The following is a 21,774-nucleotide window of genomic DNA, read 5'->3' as shown; positions in this document are numbered from 1 at the left end:
GACGCCTCGCAAATCATTCCGTGACGTCATGAATATGTCATCTCGACGATAAATTCGTACAATAAAAATTGCACTCGCGAAAGTCTCATCTCATCCCACAGAACTCGTTATTAAGGTCTTCTCTCGTGAAGATGATCCTTCGCGCACGCATCGATATATCGCTAAAGTAAGTATGAAAGTGATTTCCGTATTAGAATCGAAAATCAAAAGAATTTCCGATATTAGAAGAATCGAAAATCTAGAAACACACTAACAACTTTACACATAGGTTAATTTTAATTTATGAATATATACAATACACATCATTTAATCTATTAAAATTAAATAATTTAATGCAATTGTATAACATATAATTTATATCTGTGAGTAACTAAATCATGAAAAAATTACTCATTGCTAAACCATAAATCATTAAAATTGACACAATATGCAATTTTTGCTATTTTGCCAAATGGATTACAATACAACATGATGTGAATTTAAAGAGAATGTATTACAATTTTCATTGTTTTTTAAAAGTAATATATTAAACTTGCATTACACGAATAAAATCGTTTTCAACACACTATTAAATAATTCTTAAATTGTTAAAATACAAAAATAAGTAAGATTTTATTTTTATACATTAGAAAATTTTACTTCTTGCTTTACAATTATTTTTCATCATAAAGTATTCATTTATGTTAGTTTTATATTTTTTAGACACAGTTTTCATGTATTATAGTATCAGTTTCTCCTCATATTTATCAAATAAACAATACATAGCTATTAAATACATAAATTGTATTTTTTAGAAACAATTTTCAATTAATGAAAAACTAACGAGGTTCCTTACAGATTAGTTCTCAGTTTTTCCGTACAATTTTTTCATAATCTTCTTTTGACATTATTGTTACATTTTAAATTGTATAAACATAAACAATATAATCAGTATAATATATTAACCGATATATACTGCTATTCGTAAATAAGAAAATATTATTGTGAGTTTATATATGACTGTTAGATATTGTTTTTCCTTGTGATTGTTCAAAAAGTTATTAAGAGCAAATATAACCGCGACAACTCTCTACCATTATTCTCATTGCTTCGATAACTTCATATTGTGTGACACAAATTTGCAAAGTCTCTTTTTCTCTATTCGAAGTCAGTAAACTTTTGAAATCAGTAAAGCGAAGTTTTGTGTGAAACATAATCTTTAAATATTAATTATAATGTCAGTTGAAGAGGCTAACAGAAGGCTACCATATAAGAAACGTACTTTTTCGATTAAACAAAATTTTGAAACGTGTCATAAACAAGATAGTGATCATACAAAACATGAAATGGCTGCTAAAAATGTTTGTCAAAATATTGTTAGTAATATTGAACGTTCTCGAAGTCCAGGAAATCAACCAATCGAACAAGTATTAAATACGACCAGACGTAGAAGAAGTTCATATAAAATCTTGAGGAGAGAGTTACATACGTGGTACAAAGAATCCAAAAATAAGATTGACTTTGAGCAATTTAAGGCTAAAGGATTCGATCTTATGCAAAAGTATGCTGCACCAAAATCGTTTACGTCCAGATTCCTGTGGCTTGATCGTCACTTCAAAGATTTCAAAACCCAGGAAAATTATTCAATCGAACAAAAAGTATATCTGCAAAAAAAACATTTTTCTTATGAAATTTTGGAGAGCGAATTATATAAGTGGTTCCGACAGTGCGAAGAATCCGGAAATATGATTAACTTACAACAATTTAAGGCTAAAGGATTCGATTTTATGAATAAGTATGATGATGCACCAAAAGTGTATACAACCAGATACCAATGGCTGCTTCGTTGTTTCGAACGTTTCAAAAAACAGAAATGTCTTAAACTTGCTAAAAATGTTATTCAAGAGTTCACGCACCGATTCGGGGAGAACATTAAAAAATATGTGTATATTATGTTCAAAATGAAATTCACATGGAAAGGTCTTCTTACACCGGAAGGCGTCAAGATAATTGGCATACAACAATTAAAAGGCTACCTAAATGTTATATTTTGTACAAATATTACAGGTGACCATAAATTATCACCATTTTATTTTTATGACTGTATAACGCAAGAAACCCCTAAGGATTTAAAACATATGCCTAAATCAATGCCTAATGTAGATCAAATGCTTAAATGTACATCAAAAGATGAAAAGCAAAAAATTCTCACAGATTGGTACAATAATCATTTTGTGGAATTTGTGAAAAAACGTCAACAGGAAACAAATGTAAGCGAGAAAGTGCTTTTAATAAGTTCGGAGAGTATGCTTGCAGTTCATGCAAAAAATATCACGCAAAATGACAATTTCGAGTTTATTACAGGAAACAATTTGTGTTCAAAAGAATACGATAATTTTATACATAACATACGTCAGAAAATAGGAATCAAAAGTAAAGAGGTATTTCAAGATTTTTGCAAATCTTACGATATAAACATTTATGTTACAACGATTAACAAGGCATGGGATGACATTCAGTGTGAATATATCATAAAAACATTTAACGACTATTTGTCAGATTTTTGTACAGAAGAAAATACAACTGCAACATCTTCAATTAATCAGACACCAAAGTTAATTATAAATGTAACTGAAGAAGATACCACACTTAAGGAATTATCAGCACAAGTAGAAGAACAATCAAAAACAGAAGAAGTGTTGGAGAATACAGAGAAGAAGTTACCCCTTCAGATGATATAATAAAAGATCTCAATTCTCATAAAGAAGATAAAGAAAAAGAACATCAAAAACAGCAGGATAATGATACAGCAGAATAATGAAGAAATTACAGGTAGAGTAAATACAATTTTTAAAAAATCAAGGATTTATGTAAATAACGATTGTATTCTTTCAGACAATTTCACAAAATGTTCGAACTTTGGCCAAAAAATCGATGGAAGAGAATGTCAACAACTGGAAAGCACAGGATCCGCAGATAACATTATAAGTGTTGAAGACAATGTAGAATCAAGCCCACTAAATTTAGCTAACAAAGTAGAAGTACACGTAAAAGACGTTCTTAGGGTAATGGAATCATCTGATACGAGTTACGAGGAGGCAAATTTGTATAGTTTTTTGGTACATTATAGTACCAAACTTTTGATATTTTGATATTTTTGATATTTTTGATACTTTTGATATTTTTAACACAATACGCAAGATGGAATATTCAAATTTTATATATGAAACTTAATATTTAATATTTAAAATTTAGCTTTTTTTTGTATTACTCATTGTTAGCTGCAATTGTCAAATGAGTAATGTCTTTTTTTTGGCGAAACGATTTTAATTAGGATTTAAAATTAATATACATGATGATGTATTTTATTGCCGTAAATACTGCGAAAAGTTGAAATATTCATAAAGATCTCTAAGTATATGCCAGAAAATCAGTTTCTAGAAAACAAGAAAAACTTAAAAACATATTAAATTTACCCTACAACTTTATGTGAGGATGTATTTTTATCGCCAAATTTATTTCATTGAACAAAATTTTAATATTAATGTTTTAATATTCACTAAAATTGAGAATATGCAGATAGTTCTTAATTCTGTTTATACATATATATGTATATAAGCAAAATGTTCTAATTTTATTTGCAAGTTTACTAAATAAAATACATCAAATTGATTCAAACGACATACTTTTTTTTAACAGAAGAATATAGTTTATTCTTGTGTATAAAAAAAATGTTGAATATTTTAATGCACATTAAGAAACTCGTTATGAGCTATAAAATATTTGAAATGATATATATTTTTAACACATTGATGTAAACTCAAGAAACGTTTTCATACTCATGAATGTAATGAGATATCTGGTATTACATTTGCATTAAACAAATATAATTATAAAATATAATTATATATTATTATATATTATATATATATATATATATATATATATCTTATTAAATATAATAATTACATATATTTTATATAGTATTCTTAAATATAATAATTTTATTTGTACATTATAAAATTTCTCATATTTCATCTGTTTAAATGACTCAATTTTCACTTAATGTAAAATCTTAATGAATATAAAATAACTACGAAATAAATAATTATGCACATATAGAGTACAGATTTTAAGAATTTCTTATTTAATGAAGAATCTCTTGTTTTGTTTTAATTTTTTTCCATATCTTTGTATTTATCTCATCATCCTTTTCTTCAAAGTTCTGTTTAACATTAGAGAAGAGATTTTAGTTTTCGAAATAAATCTAAATAAAAAATATTAACCCAAACACAATTTTAAAAAATTACGATATCTAGCAACACTGAATTTTTTATTAAGAAAAAAAAATCTTGAAAAGAATGTCTCTTTCACCTGTCGGAACCATGGCTTCTCACTTTACCTGACAGTAGAGGCGGACCCGTATTGTAAGCAAGCTCTCAGTTTAAACATAGTATTTAATACATAGATATTAAAGTTTTTTGAATCTTTTCTTGAACGTTCAACATTTAAAAAATTTTTTTTGTATTTTTGCTACATATATCTCTTTAAATATTTTTAACTAGGATTTTATACTTATACATATTGTATATTAACCAAAAGTTTAAATTGAAAAATTGAATTTTTGGCATATAAATTTTAATAAATATTTACTCTTAAAATGTGGACATTTGTATATATTTAATTTTAGCAAATAGTTATATAACAAGAGATTTTGTTAGACAGTCATTATCCATATACGCTTTTAATATATTATATGTGTATGTATAGATTATTTCAAAATGCAGTGTACACTTTTGTCATAATTTTCTTTTGACATTATCGTAGAGTATCACGCACCGCTTTAAATACGTCGAGATCATGTTATAATTATGCCGTTTAAGTTAGGATAAGGCTGTGCACCGTCGGATCGAACGGATTCGCTGTATGCAAAAGCAAATTTATCTATGTCGTTTAATATTCGAGTTCAATTCCGCCGTGGGATGTCCGCGTTGAGTTTGATTGCGTAAGCTGCATTAATGTACATTAATGACACCGAGAGTTACTAACAAGCTAACGATTCTGAAAGGATTCTCAGCGAATCGCGTGTATTTCCGATATTAGAAGAATCAAAAATCTAGAAACACACTAACAACTTTACATACAGGTTAATTTTAATTTATGAATATATACAATACACATCATTTAATCTATTAAAATTAAATAATTTAATGCAATTATATGATATAAAATTTATATCAGTAAGTAACTAAATCATGAAAAAATTACTCATTGCTAAACAATAAATCATTAAAATTGACACAATATGCAATTTTTGCTATTTTGCCAAATGGATTACAATACAACATGATGTGAAGTTAAAGAGAATGTATTACAATTTTTATTGTTTTTTAAAAGTAATATATTAAACTTGCATTACACGAATAAAATCGTTTTCATCACACTATTAAATAATTCTTAAATTGTTAAAATACAAAAATAATTAAAATTTTGTTTTTATACATTAGAGAATTTTACTTCTTGCTTTACAATTATTTTTCATCATAAAGTATTCATTTATGTTAGTTTTATATTTTTTAGACACAGCTTTCATGTATTATAGTATCAGTTTCTCCTCATATTTATCAAATAAACAATACATAGCTATTAAATACATAAATTGTATTTTTTAGAAACAATTTTCAATTAATGAAAAACTAACGAGGTTCCTTACAGATTAGTTCTCAGTTTTCCCGTACAATTTTTTCATAATCTTCTTTTGACATTATTGTTACATTTTAAATTGTATAAACATAAACAATATAATCAGTATAATATATTAACCGATATATACTGCTATTCGTAAATAAGAAAATATTATTGTGAGTTTATATATGACTGTTAGATATTGTTTTTCCTTGTGATTGTTCGAAAAGTTATTAAGAGCAAATATAACCGCGACAACTCTCTACCATTATTCTCATTGCTTCGATAACTTCATATTGTGTGGCACAAATTTGCAAAGTCTCTTTTTTCTCTCTTCGAAGTCAGTAAACTTTTGAAGTCAGTAAAGCGAAGTTTTGTGTGAAACATAATCTTTAAATATTAATTATAATGTCAGTTGAAGAGGCTAACAGAAGGCTACCATATAAGAAACGTACTTTTTCGATTAAACAAAATTTTGAAACGTGTCATAAACAAGATAGTGATCATACAAAACATGAAATGGCTGCTAAAAATGTTTGTCAAAATATTGTTAGTAATATTGAACGTTCTCGAAGTCCAGGAAATCAACCAATCGAACAAGTATTAAATACGACCAGACGTAGAACAAGTTCATATAAAATCTTGAGGGAAGAGTTACATACGTGGTACAAAGAATCCGAAAATAAGATTGACTTTGAGCAATTTAAGGCTAAAGGATTCGATCTTATGCAAAAGTATGCTGCACCAAAATCGTTTAAGGCCAGATTCCTGTGGCTTGATCGTCGCTTCAAAGATTTCAAAACCCAGGAAAATTATTCAATCGAACAAAAAGTATATCTGGAAAGAATACATTTTTCTTATAAAACTTTAAAGAGCGAATTATATAAGTGGTTCCGACAGTGCGAAGAATCCGATAATATGATTGACTTTGAGCAATTTAAGGCTAAAGGATTCGATTTTATGAATAAGTATAATGATGCACCAAAATTGTATATAACCAGATACCAATGGCTGCTTCGTTGTTTCGAACGTTTCAAAAAACAGAAATGTCTTAAACTTGCTAAAAATGTTATTCAAGAGTTCACGCACCGATTCGGGGAGAACATTAAAAAATATGTGTATATTATGTTCAAAATAAAATTCACATGGAAAGGTCTTCTTACACCGGAAGGCGTCAAGATAATTGGCATACAAAAATTAAAAGGCTACCTAAATGTTATATTTTGTACAAATATTACAGGTGACCATAAATTATCACCATTTTATTTTTATGACTGTATAACGCAAGAAACCCCTAAGGATTTAAAACATATGCCTAAATCAATGCCTAATGTGCATCAAATGCCTAAATGTACATCAGAAGATGAAAAGCAAAAAATTCTCACAGATTGGTACAATAATCATTTTGTGGAATTTGTGAAAAAACGTCAACAGGAAACAAATGTGAGCGAGAAAGTGCTTTTAATAACTTCGGAGAGTATGCTTGCAGTTCATGCAAAAAATATCACGCAAAATGACAATTTCGAGTTTATTACAGGAAACAATTTGTGTTCAAAAGAATACGATAATTTTAGAAATAACATACGTCAGAGAATAGGAATCAAAAGTAAAGAGGTATTTCAAGATTTTTGCAAATCTTACGATATAAACGTTTATGTTACAACGATTGACAAGACATGGGATAACATTCGGTGTGAATATATCATAAAATTATTTAACAACTTATTGTCAGATTTGTGTACAGAAAAAAATACAACATCTTCAGTTAATCAGACACCAAAGTTAATTATAAATGTAACTGAAGAAGATACCACACTTAAGGAAATATCAGCACAAGTAGAAGAACAATCAAAAACAGAAGAAGTGTTGGAGAATACAGAGAAGAAATTACCCCTTCAGATGATATAATAAAAGATCTCAATTCTCATAAAAAAGATAAAGAAAAAGAACATCAAAAACAGCAGGATAATGATACAGCAGAATAATAAAGAAATTACAGGTAGAGTAAATACAATTTTTATAAAATCAAGGATTTATGTAAATAACGATTGTATTCTTTCAGACAATTTCACAAAATGTTCGAACTTTGGCCAAAAAATCGATGGAAGAGAATGTCAACAACTGGAAAGCACAGGATCCGCAGATAACATTATAAGTGTTGAAGACAATGTAGAATCAAGCCCACTAAATTTAGGTAACAAAGTAGAAGTACACGTAAAAGACGTCCTTAGGGTAATGGAATCATCTGATACGAGTTACGAGGAGGCAAATTTGTATAGTTTTTTGGTACATTATAGTACCAAACTTTTGATATTTTGATATTTTTGATATTTTTGATATTTTTGATACTTTTGATATTTTTAACACAATACGCAAGATGGAATATTCAAATTTTATATATAAAACTTAATATTTAATATTTAAAATTTAGCTTTGTATTACTCATTGTTAGCTGCAACTGTCAAATGAGTAATGTTTTTTTTTTGGCGAAACGATTTTAATTAGGATTTAAAATTAATATACATGATGATATGTATTTTATTGCCGTTAATAACTGCAAAAAGTTGAAATATTCATAAAGATCTCTAAGTATATGCCAGAAAATCAGTTTCTAGAAAACAAGAAAAACTTAAGAACATATTAAATTTACCCTACAACTTTATGTGAGGAAATAGATGTATTTTTATCGCCAAATTTATTTCATTGAACAAAATTTTTAATATTAATGTTTTAATATTCACTAAAATTGAGAATATGCAGATAGTTCTTAATTCTGTTTATACATATATATGTATATAAGCAAAATGTTCTAATTTTATTTGCAAGTTTATTAAATAAAATACATCAAATTGATTCAAACGACATACTTTTTTTTAACAGAAGAATATAGTTTATTCTTGTGTATAAAAAAAATGTTGAATATTTTAATGCACATTAAGAAACTCGTTATAAGCTATAAAATATTTGAAATGATATATATTTTTAACACATTGATGTAAACTCAAGAAACGTTTTCATACTCATGAATGTAATGAGATATCTGGTATTACATTTGCATTAAACAAATATAATTATAAAATATAATTATATATTATTATATATTATATATATATATATATATATATCTTATTAAATATAATAATTACATATATTTTATATAGTATTCTTAAATATAATAATTTTATTTGTACATTATAAAATTTCTCATATTTCATCTGTTTAAATGACTCAATTTTCACTTAATGTAAAATCTTAATGAATATAAAATAACTACGAAATAAATAATTATGCACATATAGAGTACAGATTTTAAGAATTTCTTATTTAATGAAGAATCTCTTGTTTTGTTTTAATTTCTTCCATATCTTTGTATTTATCTCATCATCCTTTTCTTCAAAGTTCTGTTTAACATTAGAGAAGAGATTTTAGTTTTCGAAATAAATCTAAATAAAAAATATTAACCCAAACACAATTTTAAAAAATTACGATATCTAGCAACACTGAATTTTTTATTAAGAAAAAAAAATCTTGAAAAGAATGTCTCTCTCACCTGTCGGAACCATGGCTTCTCACTTTACCTGACAGTAGAGGCGGACCCGTATTGTAAGCAAGCTCTCAGTTTAAACATAGTATTTAATACATAGATATTAAAGTTTTTTGAATCTTTTCTTGAACGTTCAACATTTAAAAAATTTTTTTTGTATTTTTGCTACATATATCTCTTTAAATATTTTTAACTAGGATTTTATACTTATACATATTGTATATTAACCAAAAGTTTAAATTGAAAAATTGAATTTTTGGCATATAAATTTTAATAAATATTTACTCTTAAAATGTGGACATTTGTATATATTTAATTTTAGCAAATAGTTATATAATAAGAGATTTTGTTAGACAGTCATTATCCATATACGCTTTTAATATATTATATGTGTATGTATAGATTATTTCAAAATGCAGTGTGCACTTTTGTCATAATTTTCTTTTGACATTATCGTAGAGTATCACGCACCGCTTTAAATACGTCGAGACCATGTTATAATTATACCGTTTAAGTTAGGATAAGGCTGTGCACCGTCGGATCGAATGGATTCGCTGTATGCAAAAGCAAATTTATCTATGTCGTTTAATATTCGAGTTCAATTCCGCCGCGGGATGTCCGCGTTGAGTTTGATTGCGTAAGCTGCATTAATGTACATTAATGACACCGAGAGTTACTAACAAGCTAACGATTCTGAAAGGATTCTCAGCGAATCGCGTGTATTTCCGATATTAGAAGAATCAAAAATCTAGAAACACACTAACAACTTTACATACAGGTTAATTTTAATTTATGAATATATACAATACACATCATTTAATCTATTAAAATTAAATAATTTAATGCAATTGTATAATATATAATTTATATCTGTGAGTAACTAAATCATGAAAAAATTACTCATTGCTAAACCATAAATCATAAAAATTGACACAATATGCAATTTTTGCTATTTTGCCAAATGGATTACAATACAACATGATGTGAATTTAAAGAGAATGTATTACAATTTTCATTGTTTTTTAAAAGTAATATATTAAACTTGCATTACACGAATAAAATCGTTTTCAACACACTATTAAATAATTCTTAAATTGTTAAAATACAAAAATAAGTAAGATTTTATTTTTATACATTAGAAAATTTTACTTCTTGCTTTACAATTATTTTTCATCATAAAGTATTCATTTATGTTAGTTTTATATTTTTTAGACACAGTTTTCATGTATTATAGTATCAGTTTCTTCTCATATTTATCAAATAAACAATACATAGCTATTAAATACATAAATTGTATTTTTTAGAAACATTTTTCAATTAATGAAAAACTAACGAGGTTCCTTACAGATTAGTTCTCAGTTTTTCCGTACAATTTTTTCATAATCTTCTTTTGACATTATTGTTACATTTTAAATTGTATAAACATAAACAATATAATCAGTATAATATATTAACCGATATATACTGCTATTCGTAAATAAGAAAATATTATTGTGAGTTTATATATGACTGTTAGATATTGTTTTTCCTTGTGATTGTTCAAAAAGTTATTAAGAGCAAATATAACCGCGACAACTCTCTACCATTATTCTCATTGCTTCGATAACTTCATATTGTGTGACACAAATTTGCAAAGTCTCTTTTTCTCTATTCGAAGTCAGTAAACTTTTGAAGTCAGTAAAGCGAAGTTTTGTGTGAAACATAATCTTTAAATATTAATTATAATGTCAGTTGAAGAGGCTAACAGAAGGCTACCATATAAGAAACGTACTTTTTCGATTAAACAAAATTTTGAAACGTGTCATAAACAAGATAGTGATCATACAAAACATGAAATGGCTGCTAAAAATGTTTGTCAAAATATTGTTAGTAACATTGAACGTTCTCGAAGTCCAGGAAATCAACCAAACGAACAAGTATTAAATGCGATCAGACGTAGAAAATGTCCATATAAAATCTTGAGGAGAGAGTTACATATGTGGTACAAAGAATCCGAAAATAAGATTGACTTTGAGCAATTTAAGGCTAAAGGATTCGATCTTATGCAAAAGTATGCTGCACCAAAATCGTTTACGTCCAGATTCCTGTGGCTTGATCGTCGCTTCAAAGATTTCAAAACCCAGGAAAATTATTCAATCGAACAAAAAGTATATCTGCAAAAAAAACATTTTTCTTATGAAATTTTGGAGAGCGAATTATATAAGTGGTTCCGACAGTGCGAAGAATCCGGAAATATGATTAACTTACAACAATTTAAGGCTAAAGGATTCGATTTTATGAATAAGTATGATGATGCACCAAAAGTGTATAGAACCAGATACCAATGGCTGCTTCGTTGTTTCGAACGTTACGAAAAACAGAAATGTCTTAAACGTGCTAAAAATGTTATTCAAGAGTTCACGCACCGATTCGGGGAGAACATTAAAAAATATGTGTATATTATGTTCAAAATAAAATTCACATGGAAAGGTCTTCTTACACCGGAAGGCGTCAAGATAATTGGCATACAACAATTAAAAGGCTACCTAAATGTTATATTTTGTACAAATATTACAGGTGACCATAAATTATCACCATTTTATTTTTATGACTGTATAACGCAAGAAACCCCTAAGGATTTAAAACATATGCCTAAATCAATGCCTAATGTAGATCAAATGCTTAAATGTACATCAGAAGATGAAAAGCAAAAAATTCTCACAGATTGGTACAATAATCATTTTGTGGAACTTGTGAAAAAACGTCAACAGGAAACAAATGTGAGCGAGAAAGTGCTTTTAATAAGTTCGGAGAGTATACTTGCAGTTCATGCAAAAAATATCACGCAAAATGACAATTTCGAGTTTATTACAGGAAACAATTTGTGTTCAAAAAAATACGAAAATTTTATACATAACATACGTCAGCAAATAGGAATCAAAAGTAAAGAGGTATTTCAAGATTTTTGCAAATCTTACGATATAAACGTTTATGTTACAACGATTAACAAGGCATGGGATGACATTCAGTGTAAATATATCATAAAAACATTTAACGACTATTTGTCAGATTTTTGTACAGAAGAAAATACAACGGCAACATCTTCAGTTAATCAGACACCAAAGTTAATTATAAATGTAACTGAAGAAGATACCACACTTAAGGAAATATCAGCACAAGTAGAAGAACAATCAAAAACAGAAGAAGTGTTGGAGAATACAGAGAAGAAGTTACCCCTTCAGATGATATAATAAAAGATCTCAATTCTCATAAAAAAGATAAAGAAAAAGAACATCAAAAACAGCAGGATAATGATACAGCAGAATAATGAAGAAATTACAGGTAGAGTAAATACAATTTTTAAAAAATCAAGGATTTATGTAAATAACGATTGTATTCTTTCAGACAATTTCACAAAATGTTCGAACTTTGGACAAAAAATCGATGGAAGAGAATGTCAACAACTGGAAAGCACAGGATCCGCAGATAACATTATAAGTGTTGAAGACAATGTAGAATCAAGCCCACTAAATTTAGCTAACAAAGTAGAAGTACACGTAAAAGACGTTCTTAGGGTAATGGAATCATCTGATACGAGTTACGAGGAGGCAAATTTGTATAGTTTTTTGGTACATTATAGTACCAAACTTTTGATATTTTGATATTTTTGATATTTTTGATACTTTTGATATTTTTAACACAATACGCAAGATGGAATATTCAAATTTTATATATGAAACTTAATATTTAATATTTAAAATTTAGCTTTGTATTACTCATTGTTAGCTGCAACTGTCAAATGAGTAATGTTTTTTTTTGGCGAAACGATTTTAATTAGGATTTAAAATTAATATACATGATGATATGTATTTTATTGCCGTTAATAACTGCAAAAAGTTGAAATAATCATAAAAAAAGATCTATAAGTATATGCCGCAAAATCAGTTTCTAGAAAACAAGAAAAACTTAAGAACATATTAAATTTACTCTACACCTTTATTTATGTGAGAAAATAGATGTATATTTATCGGTAAATTTATTTCTGTGAATAAAATTTTAATATTAATGTTTTAATATTGTCTAAAATTGAGAATGTGCAGATAGTTTTTAGTTCTATTTATACATATATACGTATATAAGCAAAACGTTTTTAATTTGATTTGCAAGTTTAGTAAAGTAAAATACATAAAATTAATTACGAAATTAAACAATATACTTATTTTGAACAGAAGAATATACTTTGTTCTTGTTAGTAAAAAAAATGTTAAAAATTTTAATGCATATTAAGAAACTTGTTATAAGCTAAAAATATTTAAAATGATACATATTTTTAACACATTTATGTAAACTCGAGAAACGTTTTCACACTCTTAAAAGTAATGAGTATAAAAGAATTAAAAGTATTACATTTGAATTATACAAATAAAATTATTTGTACATTATAAAATTTCTCATATTTTTGTTTAAATGACTCGATTTTGACTTAATGTAAAATTATGATAAATATAAAATAACCATAAAAAAATAATTATGCATATATAAAGTACAGGTTTTGAGTTTCTTATTTAATGAAAAATCTCTTGGTTTTTTTTTTAATTTTTGTGCACGTCTTTTGTATTTATCTCATCATCCTTTTCTTCAAAATTTAGTTTAACGTCAGGGAAGAGATTTTAGTTTTCGAAATAAATCTGAATACAATTTTTTCATAATTTTCTTTTGACATCACTATATTTTAAATTGTATAAGCAATATATTCAGTATAATATATTAGCCGATATATATTATTATGAGTTGAAATATGACTGTTCGATATTGTTTTTCTTTGTGATTGTTCGAAAAGTTCTTAAGAGCAATTATATCCGCGACAACTCTCTACAATTATTCTCATTGCTTCGACAATTTCATATTGTGTGGCACAAATTTGCAAAGTCTCTTCTTTCTCTCTTCGAAGTCAGTAAAATTTTGAAGTCAGCAAACCGAAGTTTTGTGTAAAAATAATCTTTAAATATAAATTATTATGTCAGTTGAAAAAGCTAATAGAAATAATAAAAAACGTATTCTTTCGGTTAAACAAAAATTTGATGAAACGTGTCCTAAACAAGATAGTGATACTACAAATAAAATGGCTGCTGAATATAATGTTTGTCGAAATACTGTGTGTCCGTAATATTAAATGTTCTAAAAGTCCAATAAATCAATCAATCAACCAAGTAGTAGATCTGGACTAAAAAAAGCGTAATCAGCATAAAATCTTGGAGAACAAGTTATATAAGTGGTTCCGACAATGCAAAGAAGCTGGAAATAAGATTGACTTTTCGCAGTTTCAAGCTACAGGATTCGAACTTATGCATGACTATAGTGCACCAAACACAAATGACGCCAGACGCGTGTGGTTATATCGTTGTTTCAAATATTTCGAAAAACAGGAATATTATCCTCAACCTGCTAAAAATGTTATTTAAGAGCTCACGCACCGATTGGAGAAGAAGAACATTAAAAAAGACAATGTTTATATTATGTTTAAAACAAAATTCACGTGGAAGTCTTCTTATACCAGAAAGCGAGAAGAAAATTGACATGAAAAAATTAAAAGGCTAATTTAAGCCGATATTCTCATCTAACTTTTCTTTCGCGTATAATATTCATTAGACGAATGAAGATGCGATCAATTGTAATTGGACGTTCGTGCGAAAACGTATTCGTGACGGAATTTTAGAAAGACACGCCTTTACTTACGAAAGACACGCGACTTCTATAACATATCTGTATGTATATATTACATGTATACTCGCGACGAAATGAAAAAAGTTTTCATCTACTGAATGTAGCTCGTCAATCCATCATAACTTTTCACATAACACTTAACAAGAAAGGTGGGGTTGATCATAAGGAATGTTTTAATATCAGCAATCATAGTTTAATGGCAGTTTCTTCGATTAACATGAAAATTGAAAAATAAGTAGAAAAATTATATATATTTTTCTAATTTCGTAAATCTTTATTGATATTCTGTATCTTGATTTTGCGTATACTATTTTTCGAGCAATCTATAATCAATAATAAATGTATAATATATTAATTTTTGAAATACATAAGTTATGTGTAAAAAAATGTGTTACATTTTATTTATGATCTATGTAATTAAATCCATTAATCTAAATAAATAAAATTTATTAACAAATATAAATCAAGAAAAGCGATTCTGTGTAAAAGCGAGATGGATTACGTGATATGTAGAACGATGACGAGATACCGAGAACACGAAAATTATTCGAAAACTGTCATTCAGAACAGTAGATATGTGCTCTAACTTAGTAATGAAATCACTGAAATACACAGCATCACCTCGTGAGACTGCGATCTAATCAACAACAATCTCTAGCTACAAAGCGATGAGTGACAACTTAATCTAAGTTGCACATTGGTAGCAGAATGCATTATAAATGCATAGTATTTTCTCGCGTATTTTTGATATCTATTTTCCTATATTTTTATCATTATCGTTAAATGACATTTTTTAATAATTAAAAAATAAAAATATAAATAAAAAAATAAAATAAAAAATATAAATTAATAAAATAAGTATAAATTGTGTTTAACAAAAGTTATTTTTGGCTCTTGCAACAATAAAAAAAAGTTTTTTCTGAATAATTATTTTGATATATTCCAATTCTAACATACAGATTAAATATGCTGCAGAATACACGGGATATATATTTTAAATAGAACGCATAAATACTCTTTCGCGAACAATTTCAAAGACCGTGCTGACCCACTTGACCTAATCGCATGCACTTGCATCCATAAATTGTCGCGACCTGCAAGATCCCGGTCGTAAAGATGTGTCAACAATCGCTGGAATAACTTTCTAAATCCCGCGACGAGAAGATCGTGTAAAACACGCGCTATCTAATCACAACGACGCATTTCCCGCGATCGATAAGACTTTACAAAAGCGAATTCCATCTGACAATTCGACACTCGAAACCGGAAAGAAACGAGAGATACTATGTTGTGAATCAAATGCGATGATTACAAAGCTACTGTGAGTAAATTCAGCGAATGTGCGGCGAAGGAATTATCTTACGAATAAATTGATAAGACCGGTTGCTACTGTACAATCTCTCTCTAGGTGTGCAATCTCCTTTGATAAGCACGTAAAATGTGTTAATAGAAATTCCAATCGAAATTCGCGTTTCTGCGCGCATAAATTGGAAGTGCAACTAAATTGGAGATTATGAAATTTCATCCAGAAAGCAGCAGCATAGTTACTATAATAGTTGTATTCTGTTTAATTTGTTTACCTACAAAAACTCATCCATCTCATATATAATTTCGAATAATTGCGATATATAATTATATAAAAAAAATTATTTCCTTATAGAGATTTTATATGTTATTTATATTTAATTATATTGTTTATAATTTTGTTTTTAACCTATTTTACATTTACATTCAATTGTCATTTAATTTTTTATAACTTAAATTTGATTTGCCTATTCCTCATATTTAATATTCAAATCTAGCAAGAGTATCTTCCTTATCTTTTCTTTAAAAAAAATAATTTTGTTTATATTTAATTCCAATTAATTTGTCATCCTCATTCTAATGATAATTCATTCATCTTATTTTATATCTAGATTTTTATTAATTATTACTAGCGAACCTTAAGGATTATTATCCATTTTTTTTTATATTTAAATCTAAACTTAGTAATTTAATTTGTACTTCCAATAATGTTATATTAATAAATTTATAACAACTTGTCAGAGATTATAATAAGCGTTGAAGACAAATTCAGGACAAATTAAAGTTTCATGTCCGACTTTCCAAATTTCGATTTCACACGAAATTCTACAGTGTTCCCTCGCATATACGTGGAGTGAAGAATCATCATTAATAGGTGGGCCATATTAATCGAAAGCCTTATTCGGAATGATCGACTTCTCGCGTGTGCGGCCATGCATGCGTTTCACATCCGATTAACGTGTAAAGCCCGTAAACATGTGCGACTTTCTACTTTTCTTCCGCCAGCAGGATTGTCGAACGAACCGGCATACATCCCAGATTCCACGGTGCATATATGTATGTTGCAGCGGGACTTTCGATGCAACGATACGGTGCGATGTACCGATGAAGCGCGCCAAAGAGTGATTAGTCGATATGCTGTTGCGTCGATTAATCCTCTCAATCACGACGTCGATTATATAAAAACGCTTATGCATCCAACTCGATCGTTATAAGAGCAATAAAATGAAATGACTATTGTGTAATAGCGATATGCAAAAAACACGCGAGAAAACTGCCTGTTAAAAATTGTCCCGTCAAAATGCATCTATATTTTGTGAATGATAAAAATATAATTATTATATTTTATTTTTCTTATTCGTTAAATAAATAAAATAAAATAATATTGGTATTAATAATAAAATTGATTATATTTTTATTATTATGTCATTTTATTAATATTGTATTTTTATAATAATAAAAATATAATTACGTTTGATAAAAATACAATAATTTATTAATTTAATAAGTTGTGTAAAAATAAAAAATCTTGATTACACTTTTTGTATCATATATTAAATAAAAACGCAAATACGAGAAAAATTAGGACAAAAATGTTGAAAAGAATGAGAAGATCGCTTTCAAAGAATATCCATGGTCACGGGAGAAGAGAATCGAAGGTGTTATTCGCGAAAGACGGATGTGAGATTCCGGAAAGAATATCAGAAGAGGAAAGAAAGAACGCGATCGCGAGACCGGAAATTCCAGTCGATCTTATCTCTACGATATTCTCGTTTCTCTTCTTCGTTGAACGCAATGATCGTTTAAAGACCAGGACCGTCTGAGCATGTCCACTTCTTCGTTAATTGCAGATGGGGGTTAACGACCCGAAGACTTGTATACACCCCTCTAATAAAAATCTCGAATGCAAACTGTCGCCTTTTGCCATTTTTCCCCTAATTTTTGTGAATTATATTGCCGTTTTATTTGATCTTTCACGTAAACGATGACTGATCGTCATTGATAGATAATCGATTAATTAATTGCAGAAATAAATAGTTGTATTTTGAAGAAATTTCATTTGTAAGAAAAAAATATCTAAAACATATAACTATTAAACTATCTATTTATCTTCCTAAAGAGCTTCATTCGATCCTTCTAATTCTCGACACAACTTTTTAATTAACCCTCGACTTTAATTACCTATGTAATATCTGGCATACTTGTGCTATCATATAACTTTCTGAAATACGGCCAAAATTGTTTCTCTCTTTCTCTATCTCGAGAGAATATCGCTTTATTACCATCATATGTACATAGATAATCCAACAAGTTTACTGCACTATTTATTTGCACCTTCCCGAAATAAAGCCAATTTACTTCTCCGATTTGAAAGTGGCAGAGATACCTATTCAGCGTATCCAGCAGACTCAATGATCAAAATTTCCTGACTTGTTCAGATTTTCCAAGATCGGAAATTAATTTTTTCCCTGACTTTATAATATTATTTTTTTCCAAATATATAATTTGCCTATATCTATATGATAAATCAATTAAATGTTAAATCATGAAATCTTTGAGATATTTTTGTCAACAATTATACAACTTTTTTTTAGTTTTGTCTTTATCAAACACATTGAAATAAAATAACACGACAATGAAAATATAAATTAACGAACACGCTGTAGATAAATCGATTTTTAACAACACAGAAAATTAGCGTGCTGCGAGTCATGGAAAAGTATATTTATTTAATAAAAAAAATTTCCAATTATCGAGACAAATATAGAATAATGTGAGAAAATCCAGACAAATAGTAAAATTTCCTGACAATTCCAGATTTCTAAAATTCCCTGACAATGCCCGGTTTTCCAGATTGCCCTGAACGCTAGACACCCTGACACGAGTAGCAAATCCTGTGACCCATCTTTCCGAGATACAATGCAACATAAATATATTTTTCTCCTCTTCGTACATATCCATCCTCTCGACGACGTTCCAACAAATATTCTCGTCGATGAGTCAATGACCTGAATTACCGCTCGGCGAAATGCAACTTGCAGTTCTTCTTCCCAGTGCATGCGTATATGCGTGCGTGCGTGCGCGCTTACGATAAACGGCATATACGCGCCTCGCGCATATCATTATACACGTACCGCACGTTATATTTCTACTATATACTATGTATTGTGCACTTGTAAAGATTTTGTTACGCCCAGCGCACGACTTCCTTTCCTCGCAGGACCATAATTACCGGCCACTCGTTCGCTCGATGATGATAATACGCTGGACGCGAAAAATTATTTCGACTCTGTGTCTTTCTCTCTCTCTGTCGCAGGGTGTAGACACACAACGGTATTATTCTCATAAATTCAAATGTCTTCTCATTTTCATTTTTTTAGTCACAAGGTATTTTTATTATAATTATATTGTCTCTTTTTATTTTTTTATTTTTTTTAGTATATACGTGAATAGTTTGCATTATGTAAAATATGTAGTCAAAGTTAATTTTCTGCTTGATTTCGCTTGGGAATAGAGTCCCTTTAGTGTATCCAGTGTTATATTATGTATTAAGGATCTTAATTTGCTAACAAGCAATTTAACTTCCTCAACTAATACATACTTGCACTTTCTTTCTAGAAAAAATATTGCAGTTCATACGAAGTCTTCGTATTAAATTACCATCTAAAATTGTTCTACTTAAAAAATTAAGAATAGAGAAAATTAGTAATTAGAAAAATTAAAAATAGAAAAAATGATAGAGAAATTTTAATTATATATTTCTGAACTCGACGAAAAAAAAATCGCGTGTGTTTAAAAAAATCCACGCGATTGTAATCACGCGCCGATGACGATCGAGAAGCCGGAAAAGGGAAGAAAGAAGAAGAACCATTCGCCATTCACTTCGCGGTGAAGTCTCGGCGCATAGTTTTGCGTGCTATATTTACGCTTCAAAGAGTAGTCGGTGGTCCCCGAAGGAGTTTACTCGCGTTTTCGCGCGAGTATATATTCGGGAAGGTTTGTTTAGGCTGCTTCCGCGATTTCTGCCCGTCCCGGGATTTTGGCTATAAAAGATACTGGGAAACACGACGATTACCTAGTTAACCTTCCGACTGCGACACCATATTGCATATATACACAGTGTCTCGAAAGGTGCGAATGATATTTTAACTGGTTTCTATTTGACTGACGAATTTTTAAAAATCGAGTTTCGCGATTAAAATAATATTTATTTTAAATTAAACTTGAAAATTTCAATTATGATATATTGTATAGATAATTTAATAGATTTGATGAAACCTTTGATTTTGGAATGTTCATTTCAAATTAACGAGATGTAATTTCAATTTAAAAAAGAAATAATTCTGCGAATAATTACATGTTATCAAACCGATGATATTAAGACTGGTCTTTTTTAATTGAAATAATTGTCACTCTCGATAAAGGTGAGAGAAATTGTAAAAAAAAAAAAAAAAAAAAAATTAATCGATTGTTTTCCCTGTATCTCTATTATAATAGGCGAATTTCACAAACGAATTAGATACACACTTATGACTTCGCGAATTATTAAAGCCCTCCTCGTGATTTATGTGAGATCTCTGCCACTTTCGCGCTCGCAACATTCATAGGTATTCTTCACAAATTAATTACAAAGCCTATAGTGACCGAAATTTGCCGAGTCATTCAACCAACGATTAAATCCCGACTTTAATCAATCTCAGCAGCGTGCGGACTTTAATTAACTCTCATATAAATATATACAAAAATGTGCAACAACGCCGCGTTTGCAAATGTAAAATGCACACGCAATCATGACGGTATACAAGTTAGTCAACAGAGCAAATTAAATTAACATAATTATACGTTCTTCTTCTGTACATAGAATATAATGTTTCTAAGAAAATTAAAAAAAAAACTAAATAAATGCAAGCGTTATAACACGCATGCTTTGCTGAAATACATTTTGCGCGCGTATATCTATACGATGATATTTAAATTAAACTTGCACATTATATATACTCGAGCTCTGCCTCTTTAAATATCCCAATGCACATATTCTTAAACATTGTTTAAATATAGACACAACGCACAGGCGTGCCCGAAGACGTCTTGAAAATTTACTGAATGGTAGCGTTCAACAACGTCACTCTCGACACACCCTGTATTTCCGTCGTCATAGCGGTGCACCTATTTACATTTGCATCACGTTTTCCGCAGAGTTTATGAGTCTTCCCGTTGCAGCGCAGCTGCACTATTCTTTTGTTCGATTATCTTTAGCCAAAGTACAAGTAGGGAATGTAAAAGAAAATTACAAAGTTATGTAACTTAATTACATATACTATATATATATATATATATATATATATATATATATATATAAAATATATTGTATATATTAAATTATATCATCATTAATTTAATTATTAGTACGCGAATAATTGTACACGGAAAGAATCTTCTCTTAAAATTTACCTGAAAATCATGGTAATCGTGGGACAATACAATAATATAATATTGAAAGAATTTTATAGGAGTTTCTCTGATTAATATTTATCACAATAAAAAATATTAATATGTAC

At 28.6% G+C, this 21,774-nt stretch overlaps 4 protein-coding genes across 18 annotated transcripts in view; 3 read left to right on the top strand and 1 right to left on the bottom strand.

Annotated features, from left to right (window-relative positions):
- The window catches only part of Patronin (calmodulin-regulated spectrin-associated protein patronin), an 81,960-nt gene that overhangs the window by 41,105 nt on the left and 19,081 nt on the right, over positions 1-21,774 (bottom strand). The gene's annotated exons all lie outside the window — the stretch shown is intronic.
- On the top strand, positions 1,018-3,545 carry LOC114938166 (uncharacterized). 2 transcript variants are annotated; one of them, XR_014924384.1, is made up of 2 exons: positions 1,018-2,811; positions 2,875-3,545. XR_014924384.1 is itself a non-coding variant. In XM_029311960.2 (2 exons), the coding sequence occupies exons 1-2, from the start codon at positions 2,781-2,783 to the stop codon at positions 3,129-3,131; spliced, it is 288 nt and encodes a 95-aa protein (XP_029167793.2). In that variant the 5' UTR covers positions 1,018-2,780; the 3' UTR covers positions 3,132-3,544. The 2 variants fall into 2 exon arrangements, 1 of the variants encoding a protein (XP_029167793.2); XM_029311960.2 differs by having other exon boundaries at positions 2,875-3,544.
- On the top strand, positions 5,847-8,367 carry LOC146723755 (uncharacterized). 2 transcript variants are annotated; one of them, XM_085481134.1, is made up of 2 exons: positions 5,847-7,663; positions 7,727-8,367. In XM_085481134.1, the coding sequence occupies exons 1-2, from the start codon at positions 7,633-7,635 to the stop codon at positions 7,981-7,983; spliced, it is 288 nt and encodes a 95-aa protein (XP_085337260.1). In that variant the 5' UTR covers positions 5,847-7,632; the 3' UTR covers positions 7,984-8,367. Both variants share the same exon structure in this region; 1 of them encodes a protein (XP_085337260.1).
- Positions 10,736-13,223, top strand: LOC114938167 (uncharacterized). 2 transcript variants are annotated; one of them, XR_014924383.1, is made up of 2 exons: positions 10,736-12,529; positions 12,593-13,223. XR_014924383.1 is itself a non-coding variant. In XM_085481133.1 (2 exons), exons 1-2 carry the CDS (start codon positions 12,499-12,501, stop codon positions 12,847-12,849), a joined length of 288 nt encoding a protein of 95 aa, XP_085337259.1. In that variant the 5' UTR covers positions 12,436-12,498; the 3' UTR covers positions 12,850-13,223. The 2 variants fall into 2 exon arrangements, 1 of the variants encoding a protein (XP_085337259.1); XM_085481133.1 differs by having other exon boundaries at positions 12,436-12,529.

This window comes from Nylanderia fulva, unplaced genomic scaffold (genome assembly GCF_048542155.1).
Source record: "Nylanderia fulva isolate GAGA-0341 unplaced genomic scaffold, ASM4854215v1 Scaffold17, whole genome shotgun sequence".
In the NCBI taxonomy this organism is placed as follows: Eukaryota; Metazoa; Arthropoda; class Insecta; order Hymenoptera; family Formicidae; genus Nylanderia; species Nylanderia fulva.
This window is presented reverse-complemented; position numbering and strand designations above follow the sequence as displayed.